General features: G+C 33.1%; 1 protein-coding gene across 3 annotated transcripts in view; it reads right to left on the bottom strand.

The window, feature by feature from the left end:
- FSTL5 (follistatin like 5) overlaps positions 1 to 19433 on the bottom strand; it is a 768518-nt gene that overhangs the window by 234619 nt on the left and 514466 nt on the right. For all 3 annotated transcript variants that reach the window (XM_019441101.2, XM_053901160.1, XM_053901159.1), the window contains exon 7: positions 12726 to 12892. In XM_019441101.2, the coding sequence (XP_019296646.2) occupies positions 12726 to 12892 (167 nt within the window). The remainder of the gene's footprint in view (positions 1 to 12725; positions 12893 to 19433) is intronic.

Here is a 19433-nt window from a genome sequence, read left to right as displayed (position 1 = left end):
CATAAATTAAGTACCTCTTATCTAGAATAATAGATGATATAATATGGCCCCTATTATTAATCATACATATTTTTTGGCTTTGTAAAAATTCATTGATAAGTTGTCAAAGAAGCTCATTGAGCCTAAGTCATTAGACTTAAATATGCCATAGTGGAATAGAAATGAATAAAATAAGGGAGGATTTGATATCTGCCTTTGGGACAACAGCTAGTTAATTATTTTAGACAAAAGTTGTAAAATAACAATGCATTTTCCTCCATTGAAAGAAGGTTTTGTGAGTCACAATGTCAGTATAAATATGTTTGAACATTGATTATATAAATTTAAGAGTTTGTTAGAGTTCTCTGTCATAAATATAATTCATTTTCAGGAGGAAAAACAGTAATTTGCAAGTAATTGCCAATTAACATGCTTCACTAATATAACTGATTTCACACACCTCTCCATCAACTTCCTTGAGTGAGCAAAAAAAATTTAAGAAATGATGTTCTTTATTAGTAGTGTTTTTATGTCCTTGCCTTATTTTAATAGTGTATACTGTTAGGAAGAAAATATATAAAAAATCCCCAACCTCTGACAAAACCCTGCTAATTGAACAGAAATAGCAAATCCTTTAAGGAACAACAACATTGGATTTTACAACTTCTTTTCTTTTTGGTTAATCATTTCTCATAGCCTTTTTAAATTTCTCTATCTAAAACACTGAGTACTCACAAGTATACTATAGTACTCACAAGTATACTCACAAGTATACAAGCTTCTATGAAAACTGTTTCAAGACAGAGATATCTATGATACTATTTCTTTATTTTATTTTTTTATTTTATTTTTAAAATGTTTTTAATGTTTATTTATTTTTGAGAGAGAGACAGAGACAGAGTGTGAGTGGGGGAGGGGCAGAGAGAGAGGGAGACACAGAACCTGAAGCAGCCTCCAGGCTCTGAGCTGTCAGCACAGAGCCCAATGCAGGACTGGAACTCACAAACCATGCGATCATGACCTGAGCCCAAGTCTGATGCTTAACTGACTGAGTCACCAAGGCGCCCCCTATTTCTTTATTTTATATTAAACCATAAATTTTGCTTCTTGTACAAAAGGAGAAAGATTAAGAAAATAAGAATCAACAATTACTGTTAAAGTGATTGGTTGTCTTTCTGTATTAAAAAGTCTGCACCTATTATGCCTTTAATTAGATAAGAAGATTTTGATTTTGAACCCTATGATTGTTGGTGGCTGTGAAGCAATTATACCATAGAATTTCTCTTCGGTTCTTTTAAAATAAATTGTGTAGTAGATGTAGCTCCTAAATCTGGTCATTATTTAAAAGGTTAGGAAGAAGTTAACTATAATTAGAGGGCAATGGAAAGTCTACTGTGAAATGAATGGTATATATTTTAGGAGGTCTGTAAGATCAGTTGGCATAGGTTATATATCCTTTAAATTGTGCTTGCCGTTCTCCTTTGCTATGAAACTAAAAAGTTGTTTAAAATTTTATAGATGTATTATTTGTTTAAATTATAGTTCTATCTGCAAACATGGACCAAGGTGACTGGACAAAGATAAACTATTAAGAGAACCAAGATTATTATCAAAACGATGCACTTAAATATCAACTTAGAGGTGCCTGGGTATCTCAGTCTGTTAAGCGTCTGATTCTTGATTTTGGCTCAGGTCATGATCTCACGGTTCCTGGTTTTGAGCCCTGCATCGGGCTCTGGGCTAACAGAGCAGAGCCTGCTTGGGATTCTCTGCCTCTCTCTCTCTCTATCCCTCCCCTCTTCTCACTCTCTCTCAAAATAAATAAGCATTTAAAAAATCAACTTGGGGGGGGTGTGGGTGGCCCAGTTGGTTAAGTGGTGGACTTTTGGTCTCAGCACAGGTCATGGTGTCACAGTTCAGGAGTTTAAGCCCTGGGTCGGGCTCTGCTCTGGAAGCATGGAGCCTGCTTAGGATTCTATCTCTCCCTCTCTCTGCCCCTCCCCAACTCTCTGTCTCTCTCTCTCAAAATAAGTAAAAAATAAACTTAAAACAACTTAAACATCATATTGTGTACAGGTATAGATAATGTTGGTTTCTCTTGTGTTGTGAAATAAATAAGTTAGTATACTGTTTTAGAATGATAAATATCAATGCTTGGTAAATATTAAGTATCCATCCAATGTTATTATTGTGTTATATGTTGTAAATGTAAATGTATACCTCGATAATCAAGTGCAAAAACCTAATTTTCTGTAATATATTCAAACCTTTTATCAATATATTAATATACTGAAGCCCTTTATTAATCTATTGTCCTTGCTTGTTTATACACAAGGGACTTGCAATGCATTAAATATACTATGCTATCTCAAGCCTGATATATACTCTTTCCCAGTATACCTATCTGCCACTCCTTCATCTAGCTCTCGTCTAAATTGCAAGACTAGTGTATTCTTAGAAGTCTTCTGAGACTCTGTAACTTAAATTTGACTTCCCTTTTCTATTCCTTATATATTTGCACATTAATATACAAATGTACATATACAGATGGTCTCCAACTTATGATTTTTCAACTTTGCCAAGTGTGGAACTAATACACATTCAGTAGACCCGGTACTTTGATCTTAATGTTGATATTTTCCTGGGCCAGCCCGGTATAGTACTAACACTTCTAGTGACGCTGAGCAACAGCCGTGAGCCACAGCTTGCAGCCAACCACGCAATCACCAAGGTAAACAACTCGTACACCGGGGTAAACAAAATTGCCCGTACCCATACAATCATTTTGTTTTTCACTTTCTGTGCCATATTGAGTAAATTACATGGGAGGTTCAACACTTCATTATCAAATAGGCTTTATGTTAGGTGAGTTTGCCTAACTGAAGACAAATATGAGCATTCTGGGAACCTATAAAGGAGGCTGGGCTAAGCTATGGTGTTCAGTAGGTTAGGTGTATTAAATACATCTTCCACTTAAGATATTTTCAACTTAAAACGGGTTTATTGGGGTGTAGTCCATGGTAAGTTGAGGAAGATCTGTATTTAGGAAACTTTCATACTGCATTATCAAATATAATGCAGTTGTGTTCTTTCTTTGATTCCTTCAATCTGTGAGATTTTGAAGCCTGGAATGCTGTCTCTTTTAGGTATGTTCTCAGAATTTAACTGAGTACCTAGAAAAGTGAAGCAGTTAAATCAATATGTGTTGAATACATAAAGATTAAGCAATGACCAAATATGTGTTGCCCCTCATCTTTTTCTTGTCCCCCTTATTGCATATGATAAAAGATTAAATTGAAACTGTAGTAAAAAATCAATATGCTTAATTAGAAATGTTATTAAAGAAATGGAATCCAGAAATTGTTGAGCTATGCTAGGCTTAAATGATTGATTGTAAATAAACATCAGTTGATTGATAATCCTGCAAGTAGCTAGAGTAAGTAAATAAAATCTCTAGCAAGATTTGAATATAAAAAGTGTACAAATAAATTCAATAATGCATAATTGTGAATATCAGAAATATCACTATGTCATTTGTTATTTGTACATTTAAATTTGATTATCTCCTATGTGTCAGTATAGTGCTAACTATTACATTATAACACAAAGTTAAATATGCCAAGGTCCTTGAACTCAGCGTTTCTAGTCTGGAGAAAAAAGGCAAGAATATTAACAGTTTTATTATGATGCAACAAGTATGGTAGTTACTGGAAAAAGAACTTTTAAAAAAGTCAAATGTAGGCATAAGAAGCATTTGTCTATTTGTAAAGAATACATTAGATGAAAATGACAAGGGATGGTTTTCCAGAGAGACAAGAATGTGTTTGAGAATGCTAATAATAACACAACCTAATAGAAAGCAGCTAGTGTTCTGGAGGGGCTTTAGGAAAGAATGGAATTGTATGAATAGTAGGAAGAATTAATAAACAGGCTTTCCAGAGTAAGCTAAATAATTTGAATCTTTTTTTTTTTCATGAAAACTAGAAGACACCATTAAAGGTTTTAAAGAGCTATACATTTTATGAGAATCTGTCTGCCTGTGATATAAAGTGCATGTTTCAACTGGGGCGGGGGGGCGGGGTTGGTCTCAGTAGGAAAGGGTCAAGTTTGAAGGTGAGAACTGATAGGACCTTAAACTAAGACAGCCATAGTGGAAATGAGATGACAGAAGAGATGTAAGGTAAATAAAAAAGATAAATTCACAAGGTTTGGTGATAGATTGGATTTGAGGGGAAAATTGAGAGAGAACTCTAACATGACTTGGTTTTCTGGCTACATTTGCACGGAGTGGGAAACACTGGGAATGTCACAGCTTTTGAAATAAAGATATTGGTTTGGATTTCACACATTCGAATGAAAAAAAAAGAGAGCGAGAAATTTTAAATATAAGTATAACTTAGAATGTGTCAACTTAAACATAGTAATTAAAGCCATGGGTTTAGACACATAATGAGGGGGGAAAATGAAAAAAAAAGTTCATCAATTTAAGAATCTATGTAGATATTCAGCCAAAGTTCATATTGAAAAAAAAAAGAATGTCATAGTAAAGTCATGCTTCCAAATTAATATTTCTCATAAACCTATTTAAATAACATGATCTGTCATAACTTTGAAAACTGGACTTAAATTTTTAAAAATTAAAAAAAAATACATTACTAGGTACTCAACAAACTAGTATGTGACTATTTCATTCACGTATCCACACATGAATACTTTTGTTTTTATATGTTGCTATTTGTAAGAATAAGTTCAAAAAGAATATGGCCAATGACATTTAAAAATATTTTTAAATTACTGATTTTAATACTTTTCTAAGAGGTGAATTGTAATATGCAGTGTTCCGTTGTATCAGCAGAACAAAGCAAGTTAGGAACAATACTCATTTTAAAGCAGAACACTCTTAGGCAATGTTTATGATGATGTGCAATTTCACCAATTTAACAATTATTGGTGGAAAATGAATGCATGTTGCGTATTTGATGTTTGTGGAAGAAATCCAACATCTTCAGCTTTGCCAATGCTCCCTGCTTTATTTGGCTTGGAAGATTTTGAATCATAAATATTCTCTAATTCCCCTTGGATTTTAAGAGCCACAGTGGCCTCAGGCTTATATTAAAAATAAATTAGTGATGAAAATTACATGGTGAAATACGTATTATATACCAAACGTTAAATGTCTACATTTTTAGTTAAGATGGAACAAGAAATGGATTGTTTATAGTCTAGAGAAGAAAAAAGTCAATACCGTTCTTTTTAATAACTAGTTTTGACATTATACTCTAATATGTTCTATATTGAAAGGCAACACTGTAGGTTTCTAAAAAGTTAAAATTAAATCTTGCTAATTAAATTGTTTTTATCAGAGATCTATAATTTTGGTTATGTTACCAAAGAATAACATAAGGGGTAAAAATGTTTGTCTTTATATATGAGAACTTTAAAATTCATAGATTTAAGGGAAAAAGTTATATCTTCACACTGCTTTAAGTATTAAACCTGAGAAACAAAGTCAGAATTCTCTGCTACTAAAATCACTTTCAGTCTCTGGGAACTAAGTATTCCTTAGGGATTTTACTTCTAAATTTGAAGTTCACCATATATTCTGAAATAAGATATCATAATAAGGTATAGTATTCTATAGTAAGCATTTAATGGCTTTAAAACTTCAAACATATTAAAATAAAATTAATAATAAAATTTTATTTTATTAAAGTTTTTAATTTGGATCAAATTTCATTATTATGCTTGGATACGTTATCTCCCAGTACTAGTTTGCCAACTATGTACTAGGAAATGTAATATTTAGAGACAAAAAACAAAACAAAACAAAACAAAAAAGCAAAACAAATCATCAAATGCAAACTGCCCACACCTGCATTTGGATTCTGATTTGAATTAAAGTGATTATTTCAATTGTCTGTGAGTGACTTATCTTTTTTCAAGAGAATGCTTTGTTTTAAATTTTTTTTTAATGTTTATTTATTTTTGGGATGGAGAGAGACAGAGCATGAATGGGGGAGGGTCAGAGAGTGGGAGACACAGAATCTGAAGCAGGCTCCAGGCTCTTCAACAGGAGCCCCAACACGGGGCTCGAACTCACGGACTGTGAGATCATGACCTGAGCTGAAGTCAGATGCTTCACTGACTGAGCCACCTAGGCACCCCGAGAATGCTTTGCTTTAAGTGGAAGTTAATGTACATGGTGAGAATCACTTCAAATAAGCTGCAGGGATAGACAGAGATATCTTAAGAATTATCAGAAAAAAAATCATCAGACTACATGCAAAATATATAAATAAAACTTAGTGGAATATATATATTTTTTATTTTTTTAATGTTTATTTATTTTTGAAAGACAGAGACAGAGCGTGAGCAGGAGAAGGGCAGAGAGAGAGGGAGACACAGAATATGAAGCAGGCTCTAGGCCCTGAGCTGTCAGCACAGAGCCCAATGCAGGGCTCGAACTCATGAACCGCGAGATCATGACCTGAACTGAAGCCAGACACTTAACCAACTGAGCCACCCAGGTGCCCCAAACGTAGTGGAATATTTCCACAGAGGCCTATAAAAGCAAAATAAAAAAAATCAAGGAAGTAAATTGATGACTGATGAAACTACCAACGGAACAAAATTGGTGTGCAGAGATGCTCAGATTGGAATTCAGATGGATAATCACATTTAATTAATGCAGAAAAACAAAACGAAACAAAAGTGTAAAGAAAAAAGTAGAACATCTTACATCCTCTTAGATGGCCTCGGGTAGAGAAGTAGAGATTGCTCTCCTGTTCCTCCTTTGTAACAGAAGGCTGAGCAGTATGCCTAGCTAAACGATGGTATTTACCAGTCTCCCTAGTATAGTTATGCCAGTTATTGCACATCGGTGACCCATAAACAGTTGTGGGACTTCCAGGAATAAGTTCCTTCATGTTTTACCTGCTTTGTACTCTTGTGGACCTGGATTACAGAATGATGGAATATAGATTGGTGACTGGAGTTCCAACAGCCTTCTTGACCCCTGAGATGACCTTGAAGATAAGAGCCATGCTCTTGGAATGTCAGAAAAAGAAGATAGAAGATTGAGATCCAGATGCTTCATGGAGCAATCATGCCAGCTATGGACAATATATTTCTTGAAAGAACAAACTCCTGTGCATTTAATCCACTATTTTTCCTCACCTCTTCTCAGTGCCAGACACAATTACTAACAGGTTAGATAGATGAAAAAGAAACAAAAATCACAGAATGCATGTTAAGATGGGAAAACAGTACAGACTCCACAAAGTCAATGTATTAAATTCATATGAACTTTTGACAGTTCAAACTTTTAATCTCAGTGATATAAGCCACAGTATCATTTGTAAGAAAATGGTTTTCATGCAGTATTCAAGCCAATCTGACTTTATGTAAATAGAGTGCCTGACATAGCAAATAATATGCAGCACCTAATTAAAGTTGAATTTCAGACAGGCAAAAAATGATTCTTGTAAAAGTATATCCCATTGTACATTTTGTATATGCCTATAGTGAAAAAAATATGTATTGTATATCTGAAATTCAAATGTGTCTGTGAGTTCAGTATTTTGTCTAGTAAGTCTACTTTTAAAGTTGTTGAATGTTATAATGATATAAATTATATCAGGCTATTTTGAAATAATATTTTCATGGGGCTTTACATTTGTTATTAAGCATGATCAACAATGCCATGTTGAATCACGCTACTGATAGTGATAAAATAAATAGCTCATATTTTATGTGCAAGTTGATATGTGTCAGTGAATTTTATGACAATATCTGCTTGTGTAGATGAAGAGACTGTACCTTAAATTGGTTCAGTCTATTCGTTGTGATTACATAGCTAATAAGTGGCAAAACTAGGGCTGGAATCTAAGAATCAGCTGGAGAGAAGAAAGGTGAGCGGGAGAGTCATACTCTGTACCTCATAGCTCCCCATCTGCATCCCTGGTCATGGCTCAGCAGACCAGCATTAGGACTCAAGTTCAATCACAATAATGCCAGAAGTGTAGTTTGTGTGCCAAGTACTACCCAAAACAAAATGATGTAAATAAACCAATGATCTATTGCAGAAATTTAGGTTGAGGACTGAGGGCACAGATACTAAGAAAAATATATAAATATATAGTAGCTGAGTGCATTTTTAAAAACTTTTTAATGTTTTTATTTATTTTTGAGAGAGAGAGAGAGAGAGAGAGAGAGAGAGAGCATGAGTGGGGGAGGGGCAGAGAGAAAGGGGGACACAGAATCTGAAGCAGGCTTCAGGCTCCCAGCTTTCAGCACAGAGCCCCAGGTAGGATTTGAACTCAAGGGACCCTGAGATCATGACCTGAGCTGAAGTCAGACACTTAACCAATTAAGCCACCCAGGCACCCCCTGAGTGAATTTAATGGCATATCTTTAGAGCAGGGATTAATACAAGATTGCTAAAGAAAGTTTCATCAGCCTGATTCCTAAGCTGCACTGAATAGAAAAACAAAACAAAACCAAAACAAAACAAAACAAAAAAACAACTTCCAGTTTTAGTGACTATAATTGGACCAAATTTGGTGGGGGCATTTCCTGTGAGTTTTCAAACTCTCTTATTGCTGTATGTGTCCTAGCATTGAATTCCTGTGGTTTCAGGCAGGTTGAGTGTTTCTGTGCTGTTGAAATATATATCAGGAGGAAGGAAAGAAAGAGGAGGAGGTTGGGAGGAGGAGGAGAAGAGAGAAAAGAAAGCCAAGAACCTAGTTTAACTGAACATTTACAGTATGATTCATACAGTGTTACCAGTTTTAAAATGCTTTATGCCATTAGCTCTTGTGCAAAAATGAGTTCATTCTACTGTTATCTTCAATTTACAGATAAGGAAGCTGGGCATAGGTGGGTTGAATAACGAGAGCACATCATTCCCAAGAGATTGAATATTAATTGGAATTCAGACAGTGTGAATCCCCAGCCTGTGTTGCAAACCACTGTCACTGCCTCCAGTAGTTCAGTGATGTTCTTTTATTTATTTGATACAAAACAGAAGACAGAAGACAAGCAAAATGAAAGTCTTCTAACATTAACAATATCAATCTGTCTCACACATAATAACCAAGGATATAAAATCTATTAGTAATGTATAGGGGCCAGAATTATTTGGGGTACATTTTTCAAAGGGTAGCATAAAATGACAGACCATCTCACTTCCATGCAGTGGTTAAGCTCAAGAACTAGAGTCTATCAGGCCATATAAACATTCCAGCTGTACCATTTATCAGCTCAACAACCTTGGGTGAACAACTCTCTAGCATAAATCCCCACATAGGTAAATAGGGATAAGATTCCCTGCTTCATGTAGTTGTCTTTAGGACTAATAAGATAATAAAGTAGTGACATAATGAGGATTAATATGAATCTAGCCTACTAAAAAAATAAAATTATATTTGCAGCTCATAGAAGGGAGATTAAAAGCAATCTCACAGGATTTCTTCTGCACTTAAAAATGAGAGTAAGTGGAAATAAAACAAGGGGTAGTTATGCTTTAAAAATATGTCTATATTATTTTAATCTTTTGCAATCAGAAAGTATGTATGTATTGCCTAGGTAAGTATATATTAAATCCTACCTAATATATATTAAATAATGAGAAAGAATTTTGAAAACTATCACTGAGTCAGTGGTTATAATTTTAACCTTACATAATTTAATGGTAACTAAACCCACTTTTGTGAAAATAAATATATACAAAGTAGGTATAAAACTGACTCATATCTGAAAGGTTTGAAGTTCTCTTTGCTTATAAACAATGAATGTATTTTACTATACTGAGGTCATTTTGGTCTTTCAACACATCCAAAATCTATATCCAATGATGAAATATACATTTCAAGAAGATATAATTATAGGGGCACCTGGGTAGCTCAGTCTGTTAAACGCCCGACTCTTGATTTTGGCTCAGGTCATGATCTCCTCAGTTCGTGAGTTCTAGCCCCTCATCAGGCTCTGCTCTGACAGTGCAGAACCTGCTTGGAATATTCTTTCTGTCTCTCTCTCAATCTGCCCCTCCTCGGCTCTCTCTCTCAAAATAATTTAACTTAAAAAAAAAAGAATATGTAATTTATAGATGTTTCTTAACATAGTACACCTGAAAATTTAATTAAACAACATTCTTAGAGGCAAACAATAGAACCCATTCTAGTGAGTTTTAAGCAAGAAAGACATTTAATGAAGATAGTAGGAAGGTCATAGAATATCCAGAACTGAGTGTCAACCTTATGGAATGAGAAGCCATCCTTATGGAAAAACGCATAAGCCACATGTTGACACTGTCCAATGAAAACCCAAGTACACCTAAACACTGACCAACTCCAGAACTTTTATCACTAATGTCCTGGCAAGTAGAATCTGCTGCCACAGCACTTATAAGGAAGAATGGATGGGAGAGTGAATTCTGTAAAGTACCTGTAATTCCCTGTTCTTGCTTATGAAATGAAGCCTTTAGCAGTCTTTTTGTTAGAGCTTTATTTACATATATACTCCCTAACTGCAAAGAAGGCTAATTAAATAAGACTTTGGTTTCTACCTTGGGGAAGAAAAAAATCCAAGCATCGACAAAATATTTGAAGGGGTGTTCAAAAGATGTTGAGTAATCAGAAGACACATCATATGTCCACTAGAGATAGTACTGACTCTCTGTGTGTATCTATCATCTATCTATCTATCTATCTATCTATCTATCATCTATCAAATAAACTAGAATAGTTTAACTATTATATAATAAATACAATATAATAATATGTATAATATACTATAATATATGGTTGACTATGATAGTTTATTATATTTAATACAGTTATGTATTTTAAAACTTTATAGTTTATTAACTACAATAAACTATACACTATATACAGATGGATAGAAATAGATAGATGATAGATAGATAGATAGATAGACAGATAGATTGTTTATTTACATGGTGTGGTCCATATTTTAGCAGACTTCAAGCAAGAATAAGTATAAAACAAAACACAATAAGTAATAGTTTATAACTGCTTTATTTCACACTTTAGTTCTACTGGTAAATGCATTTAAATGAAAACTCCAGTAGTACATTGGGACATTAAATAAATATCCCTTTCAAAGATATCCCTACAGTTTTATTTGGAATGCTGGCAGTTATGTGTATACTACAGATTATGAACATTTGTCCAACTTATTTAAATATGACTTGTAATGAAATTGAAACTTTCCGACTCTTGAAAATGTTTTTAAATTTCTTAAAATTTACCTGCTTTATGAAATGTAACCAAAATAACTTTAATAAAAATGTATTTATTGATACCAGAATTTATCTAATGCTCACATATATTTTAGACATCTAACTTATCTATAATCATTTTTCTAGGGATTTCACATTTCTAGAACAGAGTCAAAAGTTAGGAAGTAAGTAAAATAATTTACAAGATATATGCACAAGAATGTGCCCATTTTTACAATTTTTCCACAGGGTATTACTCATAGCATACCCTTTCTTATTCTTGAAACAATTCAAATGAGCTTATTTTAAGGTATTCAAACCACAGCACCATAGAATACAGGGGCCTCTGGAAATAACAGTGGAAAACATGATAGTAAGAATGAAGATAGAAAATAAAAGATAAAATGTAGACATAACAACATAAAAAGCAAACCCAATGTGGCTTTATTTAAGGCGATATCTCTCAAAGACTGTTGAATGCTCCAGAGATTATAGCTGTTCTAATGCACAGTGTTCATGATACCTTAAGAATTAAATATTATTCTCCATGTACTCTCCAAAGAAATTTCACAGATGTAAGCAAAGTTAGAAAAAATGTTAAATTTAAAAATTAAAATTAGAAAGCTTCTTTTTTGAATAATTTGAGGACATTAAACAAGAGTATTAGTAAGATGTAACATAGAAGTGACTCTCTTAGATCTGTGTTTTAGGGTTTCTTTATGAAGCAGTAAAGAATGAGTGGATAGGTGATGGCTTTCCCGAGCAATAATAAAAAATAACTAAAATTTATGTGCAAAGAGATCATAAAATCCCCAAATCACTAAGACAAAAGATTGCCCTACATCATTTCCATGGGCATCCCATAATGCACAATTTTTACTTCTTTTCATCATCTAGGATGATGTATACATTTTAATCCCCACTTGGAACGCATAGCATGGAAGAAACAGATGAATACCCTGAAGTTTGTTCTATTTCTGTTTCATTTTCAGAGCAGTAACCTTTCAAATTGAGTTTAGATTCTGAATTTCTAGGAGAGAACTGAGTGGAAAAATATATTCCAATTTCATTCTAGAAAAAATAAACCATTTGTTGCTTGATTGATATTTATTATTTCTAATACATTATGAAGAATTTGAAGCAAAAACCGCCTTTCCCCAATTTAACACCTCACAAGCTAAAGGTGGTTGCTTAACCATAATAGCAAATACATAAAGATTAATTGTTAATAATTGTAGAAATTCTGACAGGCAGACATTATTGGTTTAAGTTGATATGATCCCACCAACACAGTGCTACACTACCTGCTTACCACATCTACACAAGTGATTTGGATAATTTCATGTGATCTATAGTGCACATCCGAGTCAGTAGTGTGGATATGACAATGTTCCAATTCTCTTCTACACTACACCCAGTATTCATTAAGCTACTCAGACTTCACAAGGCCTAGAGTATATCACATGAAATACACAAATTATAAAGGAACACCTATGTATGTACTCACATTGATGTCTTCCAAATCTAAATTATTTAGAATAATATTGTTCCTTTTCCAGATGATGGGGGGTCTCAGTGCCCCCTGAATGGCACAGCTCAGAACAGCACTTTGTCCCACAGTTGCTGCTGTAATGCTTAGTTTCTGATCTTCAGGCAGACTCAACTGGATAACCTCTGCAAAGATAAAGTGTCAGTAATGTTGATGAGCCTGTAGTTTTATAAGGTTAATTACTATAAAGTTTCTGAATACTAGTAATTAAGGCTTTTAGTTTGAATAAAATTGAAAAAAGCTTGTGATGAAATGAAAAAAAAGAGTAAATTGTTTCCAATAAAAGGTCAGAATGACATTTCAATTTAATTGATTGACAAGCATCCTCATGAGGCAAAGAACTATTAAACATGAAATGAATATCAGAAGTAGAGTTATAATAAGCCTGGCAGATTGCACCCAAAAGAGAGATAAATTATTTAACTGCCAAATCGACATGTAGTGTGTCATCGGCATTGAAATAAAAATGATGTTGTTTATTCACTGATAGATTTATATTGTAGGTGCGGTGAGATCATTGCTGGCTGGCTTCAGAGAACACTAGCATAGCTGAATGGGTAAAATGCATCATTATGCTGGGAAACGTAAATTGACTCTAAAGGAGTAAGATTTATTTGGGAAGTTGAAGGAGGAAAAACTGAAGTTCACCAACCACACAGTAATTAAGTGAAATTCTGCCAGCTGCCTGTATCAGTCAGACAATGTTGGTATAGTACACTTGCTTCCTCATCCTTAAATTTTAAAGTTAAATATAATATTTTTAACTACCCAACACATTTCTTCCAATAATTTTGCCGAACCAGTAAATATAATTTGTAACTTGGATCTGGCTTTCCCTTTCTACTTTCAGACAATATTTACAAATTATGGGAATTAACACCTCTGTCATTGTCGATTATCATGAGAAATGACTGGATAAGCCTACCAGTTTTCTTCCACATGAAAGTTGCCCTTTAGTTTTCTCAGCTGACATTCACAGGCACTGTCTTTTCTATGCTATGACTGAGTCTTGCATTTTGACTTTGCTCAGTTTTAGCCAGGTTAGAAATATCACAAACCACAATTCTGAACTGAAATTTCCACGGGGGTAGTGTGGGGAGGAACAATGATTATCTTTTGTTCCTTTGTTGCAATTGATGATATTTTTCATGGGGGCATTGGGTAGAGAAAGTGATGGCTTTTAATTTGCGATAAATAATGATCAGGTGCTATCCTTGCTGTTTCCTCCACAAGCCACTTTCCTTTCCTTTCACCATTCTACCTTCTTTTTTTCTCTTTCTGAATCATATGTCCTCTTGAGAAGGAAGAAAAATGCCAATCAAATAGTTTATAGAATGTAACTATTTGATAAACAGTTACTTTATTTTTTGGTGCAATCACAAAAAGCAATGTCAAAAATGGCATGCATTTTTGTAAACTAAGACCAGGATTAAACAATTCCTCACATGCACATGCTAAGTATGAATGTTAAACGATCTCTATTGTCATGAACCACTGTCTGCCACACCGTTACCTGATGAAAATAAATGAAATAAACTGACCCTTACATTGTTATATAAAATCTAGTTTCTAAATTTAAAGGCCTTAATTACTTAAGTCAGAAGTGTTTTGTGTTGTCAAAGAAGGGGGTAGGCATGCTTTTGAAACTGAAAAACCCTATGATACTCAGCCCAAGATTATTCTTTTTGTCATTACATCCAGAACTGATAGAAATAGGTAACAAGCATGTTGCTCAGTCATTTGTATTGGCAGCCTGATGTTGCCTAATGACATTCATCTGTATTCACATTTTATTTCAGAGTTTCCTGAGTAATAAGAACATAGGCAATATGTTTAAGCTTCTCTTTAATACTAATTCTGTTATTACCTATTTATTTATTTATTTATCTATATTTTATATGTTTGACCAATTAAGCATAGAAAGCATCTGAAATTTTCAAACACAGTGTTCTTCAGGTTTTTTAAAATATGATAAACTTATAGAAAAAGAGAGAATTATAAGAGTAAAAACATCATGAGAGTATCATAAGGATTATTTATAGTTTTCAATAACATTTCTGAATTCCAGCTTCTGGTTTCTCATAAAATCATCCAAGAGACAATGGGGACATCTGGTTCTAAAATCCATATGTTAGCGTTGGCTATTCTGACCAATGCCAATAGCCAATAGCATTGGCTATTCTGACATTTAGCAATATAATTGCTACTAAGTCACTTTGGAATCTCTTCACTAACCTCCATCATTTGGTATTAGATCCCGGGGCATTCAAATCAGTTGTGCTTTTGGTAGTTATGCATTAACAATGCTAATTAGATAATATGAACATGTTAGAGTAAATGAAAGATAGGGCATAACAATGTGGGACATCTTTCTAAAATGTAATTTTTTTGAGAGGATGCATAATGAGAAACAAGAATTACTCTTCACCCAGGGTATATTAACAAGCACAGTAAAAATTCTTCTTTAATTTGGAGATCACATTTTAAAATGATTTTTAAAACTATCTCAGTGATATGTATTATTAAATAATGATACGTATTTTGAAAACTTTAGAATTTTTCCTGCATATTTCATGTTACATATACATTTCTCCTCTTTCTAGTATATCACATAAAACTACATACACCAAGCCAATTATGTTCACTTGCTACTTCTCAAAATCAAGTGGTTCTTTGCTTAAATATGTATAGCAACGAAATTTGTTTTACCTACAAAACTGTCATACTTATTTTACTAGTCTTTTTAATAGCTATTAACAAGCAAAGACTTAATCTCACAAAGTCACTGACATTAAACGTTTTTATTCTTATATTCTAAATTTCATTAAACCTGCTTTAATGGTAAAGAACATACATATAAAGCATATTGGATTTATGTTTTATAAAGAAATGGTGACTATGTCTAGATTAACGACCCAAAACAATAACTATGAATCAATCTGTAAGCCAATTTAACATTTATTTTAAGAGCTATTAGTACAGGTTGGTTGTCTCTGAGTGTTTGTGGATATTTAGTGTTCAAAGTTGTTAGTTCAGAAATTAGTTCCAAGGAAAAAATCTTGAAAATTTAATTCCTTATTAATTAGGATTAACCTACATTTTCATAGATATACATTAAATGAAAGCATATTTCATTCTACAGCATTCTATCCACAAACAGCTTATGCTAGTTATGTGAAGACAACTACTTTGTAGAAAATAAGATCTACCATTTTTGTACCCACTCCATCCTTTCAGCTCCAATAATAGCACACATATAAAAGTCTTTGAGTAAAATCACATACAGGCTAGGTTTAACAGATGGTACTAGATTTTTTGAAACACTTCAGCACTTCTTTCGACCTATAAGCCTTGTCTCCTAGTGGAGGACCTCTCAAGTATTCAAGGGAAGAAATCAGAGATCCAGCTGTGGCGTTTCCTCTAATCTCATTTTATGAAGACTATTAATGCCATTTCTAGATCAGCTTTTCTTTTGATTACTTGGGAAAAGGAAGAGGCAAGTAAAATAGTGTCTCCCTTTAGAACCCTTTCTGCACTTTCTCATTTTCACAACTTGACTTAACAGGAATATTAAGAACTCGCTTACAAAGGAATGAAAAATTATCTATACTAGCAGAACCTTATAACCAGAGAGAGACAAGTACAGTTGAGTACAACTTCAACCACAGTAGGTAAGTATTTTTAAAGCATTTATTCCAGTAGAAACTAGGTGATAGAAATAGTAATAGGAACATGTGTAAAAATAGTATGTGTTCTTAAAATAGTACCAAAAAAGGAATAACATACTGTGAATATTTGTGAAACACCAATTAAAAAGAAGATTTTAGTAACTGACTTAAAAATTGATTTAAAAATCTATTATTTTAAAATCATTAGAAAAATATAATTTATCATAAACAGGATTCTGTTCCTTCCAACTTCCTAAGTACATACTTATGTTGAATATTTTAATACCAGTTCTATAGTCTTATTGCCTTAATTATGCATATAATTATTATTATAGGAATAAAAAATGGAAGAAATTTTATCAGCAACATTTTCAAATTACATGTGTTTTTCCCTTCTCTACCTCATTAAAAGTAATTACTAATTAAAAACAGAAAAAATAAAATACTTAAGTAAGAAATGCATCACACCAAAAAAGACACTTAGAAATCCTAAGTGGTGTAATTAATTATTCTCATAATAAAACCACACTTACTCAATGACACACTCCTTAACTAACTAGAAAATTCTGATGGTATCTTTTGTCAAGAAATAGGTAATTTCAAAATAAATGTTAATTCTTAACTAATTTAGACATGTCAAGATATACACTAATTTACTGTGATAAAATGTCTGGAATTTTTTAATACTAATTGCTTATCTGTAAACTATTGTATGTTTATATCAGAATATGCATTGCAAAAATAAAACAAAATAAATTTAATAAGAGATCTAGAAATTTTCCTTTGGTAGCAATGGATTAGATAATTTGGACTAACTCTTCTACTAAAGAAGTAACATAACAAACAACAACAACAACAACAAAAACAACCCTGGAATAAATACAAATACAAATTTTAAAAGACTATATGAGAGACATATTCTTTCTCATTCCTTCTTATTTTTATCTCATGAAAGAGATAACAGGACAGTGAGGAATTGCTCAATCTATGCCTTGGAGAGTACTGTAACTTTGAGAGATAAGATTGCACCTTGAGTCACAAATCCCTTTAGGAAATTTTCCATCTTGAGAACATGACTGAGGCTTAAAGCCTTTTGGTGGCTTTTGTTCCTCCAGGCATATAGGATACGTGCAATAATGGACTAGATGCTGTTTGTACTTGAACTTGAAGATGTCTTACTCTGCAAATGAATAGTATGGACTACAGCTCACTTTTATCTAGGTGTCTCATAAAATATAAAATCTTCCCCTGTATGGTAAAATAATACCATCCTACTCATCCGATCATTATTATAAGAAATTCTGAAAATAAAATTCCCAATAAACAATTAAGGATAATATGGCATTCACAGAGAGAAGACAACATGATGAGAATAAGCAGAAATACCATACAGTAGTAACGAACTCACCAGAATTATAAAATGTATTGTTTATGAAAATATAATCAGGTTAGGAAATTTGACAAAGACCTTAGACATGCAATCAATAAACATTATAAATCCATGGAAGAGCCAAGTAGAAATTATATAAGTAGAAAATGTAATAAGTGAAATTAAGAATTAAATTGTTGTACATAAGAACAGATTAGACACAGCAGAAAAGAGAATTAGTAAACTGGAGAAGAGATGAAAAGAAACACTACAGAATGAAAAGCAAAAAGATAAAGAATTGAAAATATGGGCGAGGGTAACAAAAATAGGTTTGTGTGGAACCTCAAAAGGAGAAAACAAAGAAAATAAAACAAACGTAATACGTATTTGAAGAAATAGTACCTGAGGATTTTCCATTGAAAGATACCAATCAACAGATTGAAGATCATCAAATGTGAAGCAAAGAAAACAAAAAAAACTAGAATAATCTACACCTAGACACTTAGTAGTAAAATTAAAGAAAAATCAAAGAGAAAGAATATTCTGAAAATTGTGCAAATAAAAAAATAACAGATTGCCTTCACAGCAAGTAAACTAGAAAAGTAACTGATATCATTAACAAAAACAGGAACAAGAAGCTAGTGAATGATATAGTATAGATGACAGAACAAAATAAAATCAATCTCAATATTTTATACATATAAATAAAAAATAAATACATTTTTTAAACTTTTTTTTAATGTTTTTATTTTTGAGACAGAGAGAGACAGAGCATGAGCAGGGGAGGGGCAGAGAGAGAGGGAGACACAGACTATGCAGCAGGCTCCAGGCTCTGAGCTGTCAGCACAGAGCCCATCGCGGGGCTTTAACTCACGGATTGTGAGATGATGACCTTAGCTAAAGTCGGATGCTTAACCGACTGAGCCACCCAGGCGCCCCAATAAATACATTTTTAAAAACAATAAGAACATTGATCTCTAGTAAACTTGTCTTAAAGTAAATTCTGCAGGAGATTCTTCTGGCGAAGGAAAATGCTCCTAGATGGAAGCTCAAAGATGTGTGAAGGAAAGCAGAGCAAAGAAAGTGTTTAAATGCAACTATTAAAGTTTAACATTATACCTTGACACTTCAAGAATGCCTGATAACATAAAAGAATATCTTCATAACCCTGGGGTAGAGAAAGATTTTTTAAGGCACACATAAAAAACAAAAACAAAAAATCAAAATGACAACAAACAAAAACAACAGCAACATCAAACTCACCACAAGGGAAATGATTTACAAGTTTAACCACATGATAATTTACATGATCTATTCCTCAAAATGTACTTTTAGGAGACCAAAAATGTAAGCCACCAAGCAGGAAAAGATACTTGTCATCCACAAAACAAGCTCATATGTAGAATGAATAAAGATCACCTAAAAATCAATAAGTAAATGACAAAGTCCGAAGAACCACCAAAGACTTGAACAAATAATCTATAAATTAATTAATCCATATGGCTAAGGAAAATCTAAAAAGTATTTAACAATATGTGTAATCAGGGAGAAGCAGGTTTAAGCCAAAACTTTCACACTGGCATAAATTACAAAGTCTCGTGATAGCAAGTGTCAGGAAGAATATGAAGC

The sequence above is a fragment of the Panthera pardus genome, unplaced genomic scaffold (assembly GCF_024362965.1).
Source record: "Panthera pardus isolate Hobbes unplaced genomic scaffold, ASM2436296v1 HiC_scaffold_13, whole genome shotgun sequence".
NCBI lineage: Eukaryota > Metazoa > Chordata > Mammalia > Carnivora > Felidae > Panthera > Panthera pardus.
The sequence above is the reverse complement of the archived record's forward strand: the minus strand, read 5'-3'. Positions and strand labels throughout refer to the sequence as shown.